At 46.9% G+C, this 20,109-nt stretch overlaps 1 protein-coding gene across 1 annotated transcript in view; it reads left to right on the top strand.

The window, feature by feature from the left end:
* LOC133132572 (teneurin-2-like) overlaps nt 1–20,109 on the top strand; it is a 403,992-nt gene that overhangs the window by 102,502 nt on the left and 281,381 nt on the right. Inside the window, exon 3 of the mRNA XM_061248068.1 lies at nt 16,966–17,241. Within this exon, the coding sequence (XP_061104052.1) occupies nt 16,966–17,241 (276 nt within the window). The remainder of the gene's footprint in view (nt 1–16,965; nt 17,242–20,109) is intronic.

Genomic DNA, 20,109 nt, shown 5'->3' on the forward strand with positions numbered 1-20,109 from the left:
AATGAAGTGGCTGATGGACCTGGTCGCCAGGAACGGGTAATGACCGTCCGAGACCTCCTCGTCCTCCTTCCCACACGGGGATAGGCCCTGATATCAATTTCATGGATTTCTTCTGCAATCGTGTGGGCGAGGAGGGGGCACTGCATGGGAGTGGGGAAAGTACGTCCATTCATGTATCCGTTATCTAACTCGTTTATTCCTGGTCGGGGTCATCACGGAGAAGGGGCCGGGGCCTATCCCAGCATGCTTTGGGGCGAGAGGCAGGAAAACACCCTGGACAGGTCGCCAATATATAATGGGGCATACGCGTAATTCCCTCGCGCACTCATACCTACGGGCAATTTAGAGTCTCCCATTAGCCTACTGCATGGGGTGTCAAACTCCAGTCCTGGAGGGCTGCAGTGTCTGCAGGTGTTTGTGCTTTCCTTTCAATCAGCTGCCTAATACGGCCTTGGGAACAAGGTGTGTGGATGAAAGACTCCAAAAACCAGCAGGCACTGTGGCCCTCCAGGACTGTAGCTTGACGCCCCTACTGCATGTCTTTAGACTGTGGGAGGATACCCAGGCAGACACGGGGAGAACATACAAACTCCACACAGAAAGACTCAGGCCAGGGCTTGAACCCAGGACCTCCTTGCCAGCCATGGGGTCATATGGGTCTTAACATGCAGTTAATCTCTGTGTCACACAGCGGCCATAGTTTTGTTGTTTTATGACCTTTTTCAAGAAGAAGACATACTTTAATGAACCCTGTTGGATAATTTGTCCTCTGCATTAGATCCTTGTTACTTAGCAGCAGTGGGCAGCCATCATTCAGCGCCCAGGGAACAATGCAAGGTTAAGGGCCCAACAGCTGCACTGATCTTATTGCCGCTACACCGGGGCTTGAACCATCAACCTTCTGGGTTTCAGCCTCTGTGCTACAGCCTGCCCCAGCAATGTGTGAGGGGTAGAATGTTCCCTTCTCTTTGGGGAGGGAAGCGCAGTGTGAAAGGAGATTTGCATAGTGGGCTATCAGCGATGTCAGAACACTGGTGAAATCTCAATCGCGCCACGTTCAGTGAGGAAGTGTTCTCCACTTCACGCTCTGCTAGCGCTTCATGGCAGCCAATCTGGCCCGTGCCAGGCAACATGTGCTCTGTACGCCTTATTTATGTAAGTATATTTCACGTATGACACGATTATCTTCCGTATCTCACAAGCGATATTAATACACGGAGCAGATTTTTAAAAAAATAAAAAAATAAAAGAAAATTCACACCTTCTTCAGATACGGAACCCAGGTGTGAAACTGTAATGCTTAATGGCTGTGTTCATTTAGGTATCACTTTACCCAACGCGCGGTTCAGAAACGGGGCGGTTTAGCTTAGCGCAGGAACCCTTCCTGTGCATATGGTCATGCATCACCGAATGCTAACAGCCTGTTAGCAGTTCCTGCAGGTTGACGTTCTTTCATGAAGACGCTGCAGGGTCTTTCGAGGACAAAAGATGCGGTGTTTAGATGGAACCAAGGACCCTGGGGCTTCGATTAGTCTGAGTCATTCCTTCGGGGGGTCAGGCCGTCTGGCGTCCTCCCGCGATAACAACGCGGCATGGAGACCGCTCTCTCTCCCCGGCGCTGAGCCCAGGGTTGATTATTTCAGATTAAGAGCGCGGCTTCTGCAACCGAGGAGGCGCACTTCAGCGTGTCGTCTGTGATTGACGGGACGCGGTTTAACGCCGCTGAGACCAGACCCCCACCCCCTCCCCCTCTCCGCCGCGATGAACCAGACGTCGAAGAACCACCCATCCCACGCTCTCATGGTTACCCCCCGCCACCCTGACTCTAACAGGCAGAGGCCCGGGGAGTTCGCACCGCCGCCACAACAGCACTTGTGGTGCTCCTGAAACAAGACCCGTCATCAGGGCCTCTCTGCTCCAGGTGGCTGCCTCAGAGCGGGGCCTGGCTGATTTCCCTCCGGCAGCGGGGGTCAGGGGCTCTCTCGCCGGCGGGAAGACTCTCGGCACGGCAATTTGCGCCGTTTTTCTTACAAACGGCTTCTTAAATCCCAACCCCCCCCCCCCCGCCCGGTCCCCCCCGGACCCCCCCGTCCCCGGACCCCCCCGTCCCCGGGCCCGGCCCTCGGAAAGTTCCAGCAGGCGGGCTCGGGAGTTATTTCCACCGTCGGCGCGGCGTTCCGCTGCACTCAGAGTCTTTAAGTGCCTCTGTTCTTATAACAAACGAGATTAGCGCCCATGCTGCGGATGGCGGAGGGGGCCCGCTGCTTCCTCCATTCTCTCAGCCCTAATTGACTTCAAATCGGGCTCCCCGAGGGGGGGGGCGTGCATCCGCTCTCTGCAAACACTCTCCCCGCTTGACTCCCGCTCTTTGCTCCGTGTGTCGCATTTGTGCTCCAGCCCGCTTGATGGAACTTTCCCATTATTCCGCATTATTCCGCATTATTCCGCACTCCCCCAGGAGACCGACGGTTACCCAAATGAGCCGAGGCCGGTCTTTTTAAAGCTTTTCTGATCCTGGGACCCCCGCTCCGGCTCAAGTCACCATTCAGAGGACCCCCGTCATAGGTTACAATAAAGCTGTGTTCAAAATACCGTCCATACCATACCTTCCCAAATCCGCACATAGTCATTGCACAGAAAGTCTGGCCTACGGTACTTTTGAGGACGCCATAGGGGTCCACCGGCTGCCTGTTGAAACTCCAGTTTCTGGAGAAAGGAGGGAGGAAGGGAGAAGAAGAAGAAAGGGAAAAAGTGAAGAGTGAACGACAGACGAAGCAGGACGTGTCTATCCCGCCGTGTGTCTATCCCGTCTCTCTCATCTACGCACCCGCGCTCCGTTCTCCCCTGTACTCCCGGTGTTCTGACAATCGGTGCGGTCTTCTCCTGTACTCTGTGGAGATTATTAACACTCACAGGGAACGGGAGGTTGGGGGGCACAGGGGACCGCTCCATTTCCGCCAGGATCAGCAGGAGCGGGGCCTCGGAGAGTCTCGCCCCTAAGCAGGGAGAGCGGGCTGCAGTTACGAGTCGGCGCTGGGGGGGGAATTGCGGGTAACGTCCGCCATAGCTCATTGTGGAGAATATGATGAAAACGCAGGAGAGCCCGGGAACGCTAACTCTTTCAGCGCGGCTAAGTGCACCTTCGGAGGGCGGAATAGGTCTCCCCAGGCCCGGAAGATAAACTGCCGGAACATTCTCCGCGAGGCTGTTTTTCATGAATAAGTGAGCAGGCGGGCGAGGGCAGCTGGTACGCAATCAGGTGAAACGAGGAAGGAGGCGCTCTGGGACGATCCTAACGGGCCAACGGCGGGCGCCGGAGTCAGGGGATCAGCCCCAGACGCACATTACGCGTTAACAAGTCCGCCGTTCGCCAACGTCGCTGCCACTGAAGTGCAGCGCGGCTGCGGCACGGTCCGGAAGCTTTTCCGCGGCGGTGTCGATGTGTGGAAACGCCGGCGACTCCTACACGGTTCACGCGATATGGATGCGCATGACTGCTAATTAAACCCCACCGTCTCTGCTCGAATGTCAAATTCATTATTATATTCTCAATTATTCTCATATTATAGTATGTGTATATATGTATATATATAATTGTTGCTGTACTCGGGGTATTCTAGCTGCCAACCATGGGATGCTAGTTGGTGAATTGATGTATCCTTCAAGGGTTTCGATTGTATCTGTGTAGTCACGCTAGGACTCGGAACCGTACTGTCCTCTCGGGTCCTCTTCACACTTGTCCCTGTGTTCAATCTGCACTTCATTGTACGTCGCTCTGGATAAGAGCGTCTGCTAAATGCCTGTAATGTAATGTATTATTCACAGTTTTTATGTACAATGTGCTGAATTACAGAGGCAAAAATCCAAGTTTGTGTGACTTAGGGACTGCACCGTAGCCCTTTTTTTGCGCTAGATTAAATATATGTATATATATATGTATATATATATATATATATATATATATATATATATATATATATATATATATATATATATATATGGCTACCCAAGGAAAGCCCATTGGACACAGCTGGCTGGAAGGAGGATTTGGTGCTGAGCTTACAGAACACGTTTTGAACATCAAAGTACGTAATTGGCCAAAGTATCGGTTGCCCTGTCACTCACTCTACCTGCAACAATCGACCCTTCAGTCCACACCGACGTCTGTTTTCGAAGGACCGCCTGATGTTTTGGTGCCTGGCGTGAATACCATAATTCTCCCCGTGTGGTTGCGCGACAGCAGGAATCTCGCACCCATTGTTTAATTTAACGATCGTGTGATAATTCGCGATGTGAAGTGGTAAGTGCTGTCCAATTAGGCTGGCTGGCTGGGGGGCTGAGCGGTGGAGCCAGGTCCCTGGCAGGGTCACGCAAGGTCGACATTAAAAGCAGCCCCCGCCGCGTAATTCACAGAGCAAACACATTCACGGATATTTAAGAGCAATCACGGACAGTTCAGCCATTGATTCTGGACAAAAAACGATGCTTTTAGGAATATAGTGGTCCATTATAAATTAAATTCAATATGTAATTCCGTAGCTTTAAAGGGTAATTGCACTCTAGATCGCATTTTTTAGCTGTAAATGTGTTTGTATGACAACCTTATGGTGGCATATATTAAAATGTTTCATAATTTGCAGTGCATACATTTGGGAACCCCTGGTTTAAATGTTCAATTAATCTGTATGTGATTGAAAACAAACCTGAACTCTAAATGGTGCAGAGGTAAACGTGCGGCCGTTCTGCACATTTTACAGCATGATTGCTTTTTATTTTTATTTTTTACTGTTTATAAATGATAAAAAGGGGAAAAGGCCTTGTGCAAAAGTTTTTGGTTGTTCTTTGTTACTTTTTAAAAAGAGGATTTCTAAGGCCCAGACCCAGGTTATTTACGCATTAGGGCTTCCTTGAGTCTGGTGAGTATAATTACAGGTCTGAAACTTTTATTCTGAAGTAATCCCATGCCTCCTAAATTAGTCAACCGCAGCGGCTGTTCTGTCTGGTGTTAACAACCATTGGTTCCTCTACACAGTTGTCCAAGGATTTCAGAATGAAGATGGTTAATTTCCACCAAGGTTACAGGAGAAGGTTACAAAAACTCACTCAATCTTTCAAACTACCTTATTTCTATTGTCAGAAACATTATTAGAAAATGGAAGATGAATGGAATAGTTGAAGTCAAGGCAAGGTCTGGAAGACCAAGAAAAATTTCTGATAGAATGGCCCGGGACCGGGTGAGAAATGCTCAGAAGAACCCACACATCACTGCAAAACAGCTGCATATAAAGGTAGCAAACACAGGTCTAGCTGTTCACAGGATAACAATACAACATACTTTAAACAACAGCTACAAAGACCTATGACAGAGTTGTCAGAAAGAATGACCTCAACACAAAGTCAACCATCTGTAAGTATACAAATGAAAATATTTAGAGGCCTGAAGGGAACAATGTGCTTTGGACCGATGAAACCAAAACTGTTTGACCACCACCAAAGAAGGTATGTTTGGAGAAAAAAGGGTGAAGCCTTTGTAGAGAAGAACACCTTGCCAACTGTGAAGCATGGAGCTGAATCCATTATGCTTTGGGGTTGTGTGGCAGCTGGGTGCACAGGAAATATTGTGTGAGTGGAAGGAAGAATGGATTCCACCAAATATCAAGAAATTCTAGAGGCTAATTTTCAACGGTCAGTCCAGACATTGAAGTTGAAGAGAGTTCCGGTATTCCAGCAAGACGATGATCCAAAGCATACCTCAAAATCAACCATGAAGCACCTCCAGGAAAGATGGATGAAGGTTTTAGAATGGCCACCACAGTCCCCAGAATTTTATTTTTGAAAATCTGTGGAGGGATTTCAAACAAGCCCAACATGCAACGAGGCCAAAGAATATTTCTGAGCTAGAGGTGTTCTGCTGAGAAGAATGAGGAAAAATATCAAAAGCGAGAATTTAAAGACTCTTAGTTGACTACAGGAAGCATTTACAGGCTTTTACAGTTGCCCGAGGAGGGGTTACTAACTGACAGGGATTCCAAACATTTGCACAGGACCTTTTTCCTTTTTTATTAGTTTGAAATATGAAAATTAAAGTAATCTTGCTTTAAAATTTGGAGTGTGTCATGTTTAACGTTGTACCGTTTTGCTTCTGTTCACTTAGACATTAATTGACTTAGTAAATAGTAAATGACTTTTTAACCAGGGGTGCCCACATTTTTGCACACTTTTATAAACACTTCTGTGTGTTCTATTGCCCTATAAAGTTTGAAAAATGCTTTCTGCAGAAGGGTACCGCTACTATATGTCAGATATAGTTGTCAATCCAAAGTCGGAGAGGCAGCTGTTGTAGATCAATACTACACGGAACACTGCCGGCAAATGATTGGGTGGAGATACTTTATGCAAATGAAATGGACACACCCACCCTATCCAGCCCAGAACGCATCTTTTCAAAATCGCGTTGAAGGTGGAGCCAGGCTCAAACAGCGAGTACAGTTACTCTTTAAGGGTTTTATTCAGCGTCGCTTGACGTTAAGTAAAAAGTAATCCTGCTTTCTGAAATACCCTGCTGTTTGGCTACTGAGTGGCAGCTGGTTGGAAGTTTTTGCAGAGCTGAATTCATTCATCGCCTAAAGATGGCTCGGGGGGGGGGAGGGCGGTACCCATCTTTATTGGTAATAGTTGGACTCCATTTATATGGTGCTTTTATCCAAAGCGGACTGCATTTATATATCGCTTTTTTACCCGAAGCGGACTGAATTTATATAGCGCTTTTACCCGAAGCAGACTGAATTTATATAGGGCTTTTTATCCAAAGTGCTTTACAATTAACGCCTTGCATTCACCCATTCACACACACAATCACACACATCAATGCTAAAGGGCTGCCAAGTAAGGCACCAACCAGCTCATTGGGAGAAATCCGGGGTTATGTGCCTTGCTCAGGGACACTTCAACACACACATTTTACTTTTCTTAAAAATAGTACTGTATCAGGAGTGGTTACTTTTGTGAACTTCAAAGACAGTACATAATTAATACTTTCAAACAGATAAACGATTTCATAAACCTGTTATTAGAAAATAATTACTTGATTATTATAAATCTTTGTAATTATAATTATAGGGAGACTTACAAATCAAATATTTATAATTTTAAAAAATTCAATGTTGTATGATGTATTTTCTGCATATAAATAAGCGCAGATGAAAAGCTTTTGTTTTCTCATAATGTACAAACTGGACATTTTAAATGGCTTCTTTTAAATTGCAGCACTGGAAAGAGTGGACTGAATCAAATGCTGAATATGGTCTGTTGCATATTCTCTGTGACACCATTAAAAGCCTTTAAACACCTCAGGTAAATTGGTACATTGATGCTTTGTGAAATTGTGGTTTCACATTTGTGGTGCTTACGCAATACGCAATAGTGTTTTTTAATGGAAGCAAGATGAGGCTAGATTGAGTTGCACATAACTGTCATAACTGCTAGAGTTGAAGATCAGGTGAGATGTTCATAGCTTTTACATTCTGTCACATTTCTACTTGACACTGCCAGGAAATCCGTCACTGCTGGTGGCCTAAATGCCAAACACCTTCTCCTGGTGTTAGTATACTATATCATAACGGACAACTTCCCACATACAGTTAGCAAAATGCTAATTTCTCGAATGAGTGTGCTTATTAAGACATTAATGTCAGTTAAACAATAGTATGCACCTTATGAAATTATGCAATATATATCGGTACTTGATCGATTAGAGCAATATTTAATACAATTCTTTTATCCCATTTTGATTTTGGCACCTTGAAATTATTATTGTTATTATTGTAATTATTCTTGTTATTATTGTTATTTATAATGGTTGTATCATAGAAGCATTAACTACAGTGTAATACATTCACCAGAGAATGATTAGATAGAGGATTGAGATGACTGCAGTGCTCGACAGAACCGCACAAAGACGCAGCATCTTTGTCTCCTGGCCCCTTAATCCGCCATTTTGTGAACATCGTCTCCACCGATGAAACCGCAACGCGCCCCCCTTTTAGACCCCCCCCCCCCCCCCCAAACCGAGCGTGGGGGGCCGTGATATCGGCGGGCTTCATTCAGACGGCTGATAGATAATTAGTCATTAACAGGGACTACCCTCGTTGATCTCTTCATTTCCCGCCCCCCGCCTGGGTCCGGATGAAGACCTTGAGCTTGTGTTGCCTTGCGTCCTCTCCCCCTCCCGGTTAATAGTGGAGATGTGCCGGTCCGGGGGAGAGGGAACGCACCCTCATCAGAGTTATTACTTCTCATTAGCGCCTCGCTCACTTACCTGCGAGGTGAGGGGGGTACTTGCGGAAATGAAAAGGAACCGCTCTTTTACCCAGCTGGGGTATATCTGAGGAATAAATTCTCCTGTATTATAATTACACTTTAAACAGCGGGACTGCATTTGAGGCTCAGACGAATTCATTAATTCTCTCCCAGGCATGGTGTGTTCTTTTTTTGACTTTAAAAAGGTATTCTGTCGCTGAAAACGCCGGGCTTAATTCAATCTGCTGCCTGAGAGCTGTCACGTAATGGCGGCTTGTTACTTTTCCCGCTCTTTTTCAGCTCTCGCGTCTCTACGGCTTGTGTGGTGTGTGTGGTGTGTGTGTGTGTCTGTGTGTGTGTGTGTGTGTGTGTGAGTTTGAGTGAGAGAGAGAGAGAGAGAGAGAGTGAAAGCACACAGCCCAACTCCCTGCTACAACCTGGAATTACTCAGGAATTCTCTAGATGTTCACGTATTTTCATGTTCACACATTCAAATATTACGCTGTAAGTGCTTATTTTTATTTCAGTTTTTTTTTTGTTCACAGTTGCTGTTTATAATTTTTTATTGTTGCAGTTGTCATTTCATTTCCACAATGGTAGTAATAACGCTGTCATTATTATGCTTTGGCAGATGAATTGAGTGAGAATGGGAAGCTGTCGAGGCCCTTTTTACAGAAACGAGGTGAAGAGAAAATGAAACATCCTACATACAACGCATAATGATTCCCATATTTTCATTTCAAATAAAATACAAGGAAATTAAAGCCCATGATAACAATTCAGCCACCCTTAAGGCAGGTGTATAACAACCCCGGTCTAAATACCTCACCCAGCGCACCACACACTCAAAAACAAAATACTATTTTGTTCTTCGAGGATCAAATTTCCCGAATGTACCCTGAAAGTACAGTAATGTTCTCTTCGGGTACAAATTAGTACGTTTTTCACGGAGAAGGTACAAATTATATGTAAATGCATTAATATATTGCTAGCAAGTGGTACAATTGTACAACTCTCATGAGGAAGTGAAGATGAACTGCCCCTTGATGTGCCGTCTCATCAGTTAATAGCGGAAAAACAACGCGCAGTAACTCTTTGGCAACTTCTTGAGAAAGTGCCCGGGTTTGGAGAGGCGAACGGAGCGGAGAGGAGCGGCTTCCCCGCCGGTTTCGGCCTCTTACGCGACAGCAGGCGCCCGTAATCCCGGAAAGCAGGGGTCCTTAACCCTGATTCCCCAGCCTGAGGAATCTCTGCCCGCATTTGTTTCCACATTAAAATTAGCGACTGATTCAGCCCCGGGAAACCAGCTGAGCTGAGCTCTACATGACTGTGTAATCAGTTGTTTTAACTGCTCGATTCAAAGCCGGGTAACGAAGGAAAGCGGCGGACCCTGTGGTCCTCCGTGGTCGAGGGTGAGAACCCTCCTGCTGTGAAGACTAGCTCCTGCCTGGAGGGCATTAGCGGACTGCCGGGCTCCTTCTGAACTGAACCTGGCTGGGTTTTCCGACAGAGAAAAGTGGATTACTTTCATTTGTTCTGCCGGACAGAGGATTTTGTACTTTGTGCGTGAGAGTAACCGGCGAGCCCCAGAAGGCTCCTCAGGGTTCAGGTGCCTCCTGGTAGGTAAATCTGTAAGCTAAATCCTGGAATCTGAGAAGTGGCATGTTGCCGTAGTAACAGCGCCTGCAATCAGCAGCGTGAGTCTCGCCCTTCGTGCGGTTACTTCCTGTGGTACTTACAGCTCTGTACGTTCCCACCTCGGGGGCCCGCAGGCAGGGAGCGGGTGAGTGCGGGCATGCGTGGGTGTGTGGGCGTGTGCGGCCCTGTCACTGTCAGCGGTCCTGAACGGTAAGCTACGGGCAGGATGGATGCAGAAACGCACCGAACGCGCTGAAGTCGGGGTAATCAAACGGTCTCTCGCATTGCCGCTGCGCTCCAAGCTCCCGCCCTCTCGCTTAGGGAATGACTTCCAGTCTGAGAGTCATGGCCAAGTGTGATGTAGACCCATTTTGGTTAATCGAAGAAGTGTTTCGGTTTCATAGTATGCTTGGCGGGGGGTGGGGGGTTGGGGAAGTGTACGCTCTGTATTCTGGGTGTTACACTGCACAGAAATGCCACACGTAGTTTAAAAGATCAACATTCATAAGACTTCGAACAACCTCCAATCCTTTCCACTCACAGGACGGAACCTGCCTATCCTCTGGGTGGAACTTCTGTCTCAATACCATGACATTATTGTTATGTATTATAATAATAATTTGGTTATTAGTTTATTAGACTAAGTAGGGGCCAATCCCCCCTGGCAATTTGGGGTTAAGGGCCTTGCTCAAGGGCTCAACAGCTGCACTGTATTGTGGCTGGAAGACTGGGCTTTGAACCACCAACCTTCTAGGTCCCAGTCTAGCACCTTAGGCTGTACCACTCTTAAGTGGGGTTTTAACCTTTATTAGAAAACACCAATGATACTAAAAACTGTCAGTTGTCAAAAAAGAAAGTTGAGAAAATATTCAATACTCCCTCCTACATCCCCTGTACTGCCTCTGTACCCCAAATAACACACCTCTGTCCCTAGTGCTGCCCCCCTCTCCCATAACTGTCTATCTGTCTCAAGTGGTACCTCTACACCCCCAGTACTTCTATACACACACACACGCACTTGTACGAACACACACACTGTGTAGAGGTGGTCAGATTCATGCAGTGTTTTTGCCTACTCAGCCTACGCGGGAGTGGCCCCCGTTGGGATCAGGTACTTCCTGTCTGGCTTGCATTACGCAGGTAGGTATACAGAGTTCCCTGCCCTTGTGACAGGATATACATACTGCGTGTATATCGCTGTGGATACGCCCGTCTCATCCACCGGTGTATCCACAGGTATGTCCATGGTAGTGCCTATGGTACATGTAGAGTACTGTAGAACTGTAGACAGAAAAACCCATCCCCCTGTGTGTGTGTGTGTGTGTGTGTGTGTGTGTGTGTGTGGGCGTGTGTGTGTGTGTGTGTGTGTGTGTATGTGGGCGTTAATTAATTCATTTTGTCACTGTTGGTGAAAGCGCAGTTACTTCATTAAACTGAGCTTACCATTCCAGCTTCAGAAAAAAAGAATCTGTTATCGGCTAGCAATTTTCGGTCAACGTGTACATAAAACTCAGTTTCGGTTAACCATTTAAACGTTTAACCCTCAACTATACTTCTGAGGTGTTGTCCCTTTTGGGCCTACGTGAGATGATTTTTATCATCCCTTCCGCACCGAATTAACTTTTCTCCGCAGGCCAGTCTTAGCGGGGCTTTAGGGCGTACTCGGACAGACTGTATGAATGTTTCTATGAAGGCGCGGCTGGCCTATAAAAAGGGCCATAAAGAAGCAACATAAAAGCAACGCTGGGCTGTGACAGAGGGCAGGAGCACTTTTTCATCTATTAGGCCCGTAAGTACTGCGGAGAACGGTCCCATCAGGCCTAGCGCCTCGGTTACTAGGATACCTCCGGCTCTGCACGCGTTTGTAAATAATCAGAAACGGCTTGGCAACCCGTGTGCACTTTGGGCCTTTTCTTTATTATTTCTCGGGTATGAAGATGAATTTGAGGCCATCGACGGAGGTGCGGGGGAGCAGGGGCCTGGCGCTGGGCCAGGGGATGGCAGTTTGTCTCTGAGCTAACCTCTGCCTGTAGTTACCAACAACACCAGATTTACTGATGGTGTGCACATCTCGCCCACTTACAATTGGTTGTAAACTGTTCCAGGACTAAGGAGATGGCTAGAATACATAATATTTTAGCAAAGCGCGCAATAGTAGTAGTAGTAGTAGTAGTAGTAGTAGTAGTAGTAGTATTATCAGCAGCAGTAGTAGTATTAGAGTGAGTAATAGTTATATTAGCAGTCGTAGCAGTCATAGTAGTAGTCAATTGAGAGCATTCCTTTGTTTAAAATGATGCTGTTAGTTACAAGCACACACGCAAATGCACATGAATACAAAAACAAAATAACGATAATAATGCAATGATTGAAGAATTGACAGTGATGTAGGGCTTAACCTTCAGATAGAGCAGTTCAGCCCTGTGTCCTTTAATATTGATTCACCAGTTGGCCAGTGCCTTTGGACATGTCTAATTGGGAGAAATGGCGACACAGACGGGCATTAGCAATAAGCTATAATCTATATAAGCCATAATCATATGAATTGAAATCGGTTAGCTTGTGTTCTTATTAAACGTAATGGGACCCAATTCCGTCCCTCTAGTTCTGCATCAGACTGAAAACGGTAGATTATCTGAACATGCTGTTTTGCCTGTTTTGATGATGTTTTGCACACAGATAAACCAATATTTGCCCCCAAGGTCACGTCATCCGGATTTCTGAACGCAGGAAATCATCGTAGTGTGATGAAATAAGATTTTTTCTGCCCAGAACTGTTAATTAATTTGATCCCTTCCTTTCTCCACTGATTGTACCCACAATGCTGTTTTAATTAGTGCGAGGAAATAAATTAGTGCATTTCCCCTTAATTGCTTCTCCCTCCGTTTAAATTTAATTGGGCTTCTCTTGTTTTATTGATTCACTTTGATGGATTTGAACTCGAATAATTTTGCGTCGTTTTTTTTCTTTAAAGTTGTCTGGAATACTTTTTTTTTTTCCGCTTCAAACTTTTCAGTGTTAGAATACTGACTTTGAAAAGGGGGCAGGGCTGTGTTCAATCCCAGAATCCTCTCCTCTCCTTATTTTCGCCGCTCGGTTCCTCTTCCCCTGCGCTGCTCGTTCAGTTGTCAACCCCGTGACCCCGTGTGATGCGGTCCGCCCTGTGGCTCCCCGCCGCGTGTGCGGTGACAGTTTTCTATATTATTTACTGTAGGTTTTTTGGGAAACTGTGGAGGACGGCTCTGACGGGGGCTGTCGGGTGACTCACGCCGCCGAGCCGTTCGTTAGCGGGGAGGCGCTGCTCAATCTGGGCTCTTTGGCTGGAGAGTGAGCCGGCGAGCCGAGGTGCCGCTCGCCATGGTTACGCCGGAGCGACTCCTCCGCCCCGGGCCTCCTGCACGGGCTTAATGAGCAGCTGGGCCCTCTGGCCGCAGTACCCACGCGGCCCAGCGGGGGCGCTGGGGAGACAATGCCAGTCTGTGCTCTCATAAAAAAAACAGTAGAACGAAAAAATATATATATGGATGTCAGTAGCATGTTATAGCAGTAGTGATTCGTGTGATTCGCTCTAGTCATTGGTTGCCGGGCCGGTCACCCACCCTGGGTGTGTCCGTGAGCAAGGTCCCTAACCCCTAATTTCACCCAGTTACCTGATTGAGCCTATGGCCATTGCCGTGTGTGTGAATGAGAGGCTTTAACTCTAAAAGGCTTTGGATGACATTTTGCTGTTGCGTTTTTTTTTTATCCAAAGCAATTTACAGTTGATTAGACTAAGCAGGGGCCAATCCCCCCCTGGATTGAACCACCAACCTTCCGGCTGCTATGTACCTGAGCCGCTAGGCTACAGGCTGCCCCACAAAATGGAAGCGCTATGTTAATGCTGTCCATTTACCATTGTGTATTACACTGTTTGTGAATTTCACACACCTTCATCTTCAGAGTTTTACCCTTACTCAGCTCACTTGCAGGGGCAGACCTGTGGTGTAGATCTCTCTTTAGTGCAGGGTAAGGGGAAGGGGGGGTAGGGTGTGGGGGCTGTACAGAGGTACAGATTGGGGAGGGAGGGAGGGGTGTGGGAGCTGTACGGAGGTACAGATTGGGGCCGGTGGGGTTGGGAGTCTGGCTCTGTCGGAAAGGACACTCCCCAGGTCTCTCTGCTCGCCCGGAGCAAAGTGATTTGTTTTCTAGGCCTGGTCTCCCAGGTTACCCCCTGTCTGCTTAATTAATTGGGTTTGACTGAGCTGTCGAATGGACTGTGCCTGAAATATCCTGAGAGCTAACACCGCAAGTAGACGTCAAGGTCTGTGTGTGTGGGTGTGTGTGTGTGTGTGTGTGGGTGTGTGTGTATGTGTGTGTATGTGTGTGTGTGTGTGTGTGTGTGTATGTGTGTGTGTCTATGTCTGTGAGTGAGTGAGTGAGTGAGTGAGTGAGCATGTGTTTGCGCATGTGTGTGTGCGCGCATGTGTGTGTGTGTGTGTGTGCGTGTATGTGTTTGGGCCTGTGTGTGTGCATGTGCATATGTGTGTGCGTGTGTGTGCGTGCGTGTGTGTCTGCGCACCTGTGTGTGTGTGTATGTGTGTGTGTGTGTGTGTGCGTGTGTGTGCGTGCGTGTGTGTGTGCGCACCTGTGTGTGTGTGTGTGTGTGTGTATGTGTGTGTGTGTGTGCCTCTGTGTGTGCCTGTGTGTGTGCGAGCGGGGGTGCAAAGGCACTCCAAAAACATGTTTCTTTAATGAGTTTTTGTCAAGACATTTCTTTATATAAATGTTTCATAAACATGCCTAATCATGACTTCATTATCCAGGACAGAAAAACAAATTACATTTTACATTCAATAAAACACCTACAATAAAATGGCTTCATTTAAATAACTTTATTTTTCAGTCAAGGAACTTCTTGTCGGCAGATGGTATCGCATATACAAACAGGATTAAAGTGGTGCAGAAAAGGATGCCTGTGTCACTGGCATAAAGAACGCGGTTACGAAGGTACGCATGCACGGTGCATGCAGAATGAAGCAGGACAATATCACAATGAAAGCGTTAAATAGGCAATGGCTAATTAAATGGAATGAACTTGAAAGTGGCTCAATTCAATTAAATAAACTGAAGCGATCATAGCACTCACTTTCATAGCGCTGTATTCATCGCGCCATACTCAATAGGTTAACTGAGAATTCTATGTATGCGAATCAATGTAAATGTTATGATTAAAATACCAGGTTTACCCTAAATAAACATTTTTGTGAAATAAAGGCTTTTTTTGTGACTGTAAGTAAACATTTCCCAAATATCCCATTAATAGGAGGATAAGGACCCAGCGGGTACTGAAAGCTGATACCCAGTTCAGTGCTGTTTAGACGTTTAGATGTTTAGATGTTTAGATGTGGTGATTTCTGATGGATGGTTTGAATTCTGATAGCCAGGTAGATTGACTGAAAGCTAGGTGAACAGACTGATAGCCAGGTGGATAGTCAATTCTACATGTTTGCCGGATACCTGATAATGAGTCTCATTGCAGTTGACGCTTTTATCCAAAGCGACTTACAGTTGATTAAACTAAGCAGGGGATAATCCCCCTTGGAGCAATGTGGGGTTAAGGGCCTTGCTCAAGGGCCTAACAGCTGCACTGATCTTATTATGGCTACACTACATCTCATTCATTCATTCATTCATTCATTTTCCTAACCCGCTTATCCTGAATGGGGTCGCAGGGGGGCTGGAGCCTATCCCAGCATACATTGGGCGAAAGGCAGGAATACACCCTGGACAGGTCGCCAGTCCATCGCAGGGCACACACACCATTCACTCACACACTCATACCTATGGGCCATTTAGACTCTCCAATCAGCCTAACATGCATGTCTTTGGACTGTGGGAGGAAACCGGAGTACCCGGAGGAAACCCACGCAAACACAGGGAGAACATGCAAACTCCAAACAGAGAGGCCCCAGCCGACCGGGATTCGAACCCAGGGCCTCCTTGCTGTGAGGCGGCGGTGCTACCCACTGCACCATCCGTGCCACCCCATACTACATCTCCATACCCCCAAGACCTTCCCCCCCTACTGGCTGTGGGCTGCAGTGCAGTAGAGGATGCAGGTTCCATAGCCATTGAATTGAAAAGTCATTGTTTTGGATTCAAATACTTTTCTACTAAATAATAATAATTACTTGCATTTATATCGTGCTTTTCTCATACTCAGCACTGATGAGAGGGAAACTCATCTCAACCACCACCAATGTGTAGCACCCGCCTGGTTGAAGCAACGGCAGCCATTTTGTGCCAGAATGCTCACCACACATCAGCACAAGCTGAGGGGAGATAATTATTTCGCTGATATTTAGCCAATTAAATCTGTGCTTGATTGATCCTGCCTGTTGCAATTGGCCAACCAAGAGGACCAGAAAGCGGGGTTTGCACTTTTTTGAGTATTTTATAGGTTCGAATGCATCAGACAAGCTCAGAAAAGAGTACACTGCAAAAGATGGCTCTTAACAAGCATTTTTTTCCTCTTTTAACAAGATCTTTTCTCTCAAGTAGAAAACATTACCTTGTTTTAAGTGCTACAAGTGAAATTTTCTTGAAACTTGAAACAAGTCAAACTTTCTCACCTCATTGGCAGTTTTTTTTTTCTCATTTTGCAAAAAAGTAACAGAAATAATAATAATTAAATCTAAATAAGTCAAATTAAGTCTAAATATAAGACTAAGATACTTGTTAAGTGATTCGATTTTTTTTGCTGTAACACAGTGACACGTGTGACCCCAGTGATACAGTGACCCCAGTGATACAGTGACGTGTATGAGCGCAGTGATACAGTGACCCCGGTGATACAGTGACGTGTATGAGCGCAGTGATACAGTGACGTGTGTGACCCCAGTGATAGTGACCCCGGTGATACAGTGACCCCCAGTGATACAGTGACCCCAGTGATACAGTGACCCCAGTGATACAGTGACGTGTGTGACCCCGGTGATACAGTGACCGCAGTGTGTGACCGCGGTGTGGTAACCCTGCCGATGCCGTCCGCAGGGAACTTCACGCTGGCGGAGCTGGGCCTGTGCGAGCCCCCGTCCCACCCGGGCGCGTACTGCCCTGACCTGGGCCTGCTGCAGCGCAGCTGCTCCCTGAGCGCCGGCTCCGACGGCGACTCCGACCCCGAGGGGGGCATGTCCCCCGAGCGCGCCGTCCAGCTGTGGGGCGGCTGCTCCTCCAGGTCCCACCGCAGCTCCGGCCCGTCCAGCCGAGAGAACTCGGCCCTCACCCTCACCGACTCCGACAACGACAACAAGTCTGAGGACGAGTCAGGTAGGAGAGACCGAGAGAGAGAGAGAGAGAGAGGGAGGGACTGAGAGAGAGAGAGAGAGAGACACTGAGAGAGAGAGAGAGAGAGTGTGTGAGTGATATCTTACAGCCCATATGAAGTGTGAGAAGAGGGATGTACAGTGAAGATGAAATAAATACACTCAAGGACTGATTCATAAATACTCACCATCATAAATACTGCATATGCACATGCACACGCATGAATACACGTGTGCACGCTCACAAACATGCGTACGTGATCACTGATATACAGAGACGCACATGCATCCAACCACACGCGCACAGCCGAATATCATGTCGCCACAGAAATTCATCCCTCTTCCCACTGTCAGCCTTACAGTTGTTGTTGCGTGGGTGGATATTGTTGTACGGTCTTTGCCTGCGCTGATGAGAATGCTCCGGGTGGCCTCAGGTTGTCCCGACGTGGTTTTAAAAGTCTTGTGTGTGGTGATGCACGATTTCCAACAAAAACAAATTACAAAAACAAAATGTGAACTGTGCTAGAAAATCAAAGCGTGCTGAGACGTAACTAAGCCGGTATGAGATGCTGTAAGACGGCAGGTAAGTTCACTGCAGACCTCAAACACACAGGCCCGAACCGCACGTACGGACGTGTTCTCTCAGAACCACACAGGCCCGAACCGCACGTACGGACGTGTTCTCTCAGAACCACACAGGCCCGAACCGCACGTACGGACGTGTTCTCTCAGAACCACACAGGCCCAAACCGCACATACGGGCGTGTTCTCTCAGAACCACACAGGCCCGAACCGCACATACGGACGTGTTCTCTCAGAACCACACAGGCCCAAACCGCACATACAGACATGTTCTCTCAGAACCACACAGGCCCAAACCGCACATACGGACGTGTTCTCTCAGAACCACACAGGCCCAAACCGCACATACGGGCGTGTTCTCTCAGAACCACACAGGCCCAAACCACACATACACACATGTTCTCTCAGAACCACACAGGCCCAAACCGCACATACAGACATGTTCTCTCAGAACCACACAGGCCCAAACCACACATACTGACATGTTCTCTCAGAACCACACAGGCCCAAACCACACATACACACATGTTCTCTCAGAACCACACAGGCCCAAACCGCACATACGGGCGTGTTCTCTCAGAACCACACAGGCCCAAACCGCACATACGGTCGTGTTCTCTCAGAACCACACAGGCCCAAACCGCACATACAGACATGTTCTCTCAGAACCACACAGGCCCAAACCGCACATACGGACATGTTCTCTCAGAACCACACAGGCCCAAACCACACATACGGACATGTTCTCTCAGAACCACACAGGCCCAAACCGCACATACGGACGTGTTCTCTCAGAACCACACAGGCCCAAACCGCACATACGGACGTGTTCTCTCAGAACCACCCAGGCCCAAACCGCACATACACACATGTTCTCTCAGAACCACACAAGCCCAAACCGCACATACGGACGTGCTCTCTCAGAACCACACAAGCCCAAACCACACATACGGACGTGCTCTCTCAGACAGGCTCGGCAGGGACACACACAGCTCTGGCCTTTTATAATTCCCTCTCAGCAGACACACCACCCCGTATCCGTTTCATTTCATTTCAAACAGCTAGGCCAATGGGAGTCCTACGGGGAAGCCTAATTGGATCTGTTTGTGGTGGCAGGCTCGGGCCAGTAGGGGGCGCTCCTCCCTCCGGGCCTCTGGTCACAGAGATGCTCCGATGGCGGAAGTTGTTGATTAATGGAGGAGTCTGCTGCAGGGCAGGCAGCAGGTTCTGATGTTTACTGCTTGCGACTGTGCAGAGTGGGACTAGTGCCTTTGCTTGTTAGTGGGAAACAAACAGGACCTTCATTTAAAAAATGCATGTTCTAATCATTAATGTATACATTCTTTTATGACGTTGATAATGTCCGAACCACACTTGCATTCAAAATAATACAAGTGTTTTGGTTGACCAAATATGTTGCAGTGTAGATATTTTCAAAAATATCTTATTAATTTAATTGTCATTGAATGTCCCGTATAGAATAATACAGGGTTCTTGGAGGTTATACTGAAACATAGGCCACTTTGTTAAGCTCACCGCAGGTTGAGACTCAATGCTGTTCATGCTACTGTAATTATTACTACATTACTAAGCACTGGACACACAGCTTCATCATTGTATTAAGTAATATTAGCATCCTTTTTTAAGGATGAGCCAAAAAAATAAAAAATAAAAATAGAGCCTGTTGAACTGGCATCCAGGTAAATCAACAGATATAACCAAAGTAACCTCCATAAATACCATAAATGATGCAGCAGTGCAAGAGTTTGTCAGCGAAATCTGAGAAAGGATCCGTGACATTTAAACACTGCGGGTGTGATATACTGACACCTTATACAAGCACATACAAAAACTGTTCGCACACAGCTAATATTGCAACCAATAGTATGTAAACAAACGAGTAATGAAACCATCACACGTTTGGTGCAAAACAAATACCATAGCCAATCAGTGACTATGTTATTGGTTTGGCGCGTGTGAAAAGGTTTTACACGTGCTAAAGGTCTGTGTAAATGAGGCTGTATGATCATGTCATTTCAGTGTAGGTCATGGAGCACAGTGAGAAAACACTTCAGTGTGGAACATGCATGGTTAGGTGGGAAGCCATTTCTTTCAGCCACGGGGTTTGTACGAAGACCACACTCAAAGTATTCTGATGGTAGACCACTCGTGATTATTATATTTTTCATAAAAGGTTTTTCCTAAAGCCATACCATAATTTCTTGAATTTCATGTTTTTTTGTTTGTTTTGTTTTTTTACTTTAAATTGTTAAACATAAGACACCAATTT

This window comes from Conger conger, chromosome 7 (assembly GCF_963514075.1).
Source record: "Conger conger chromosome 7, fConCon1.1, whole genome shotgun sequence".
Classification (NCBI taxonomy): domain Eukaryota; kingdom Metazoa; phylum Chordata; class Actinopteri; order Anguilliformes; family Congridae; genus Conger; species Conger conger.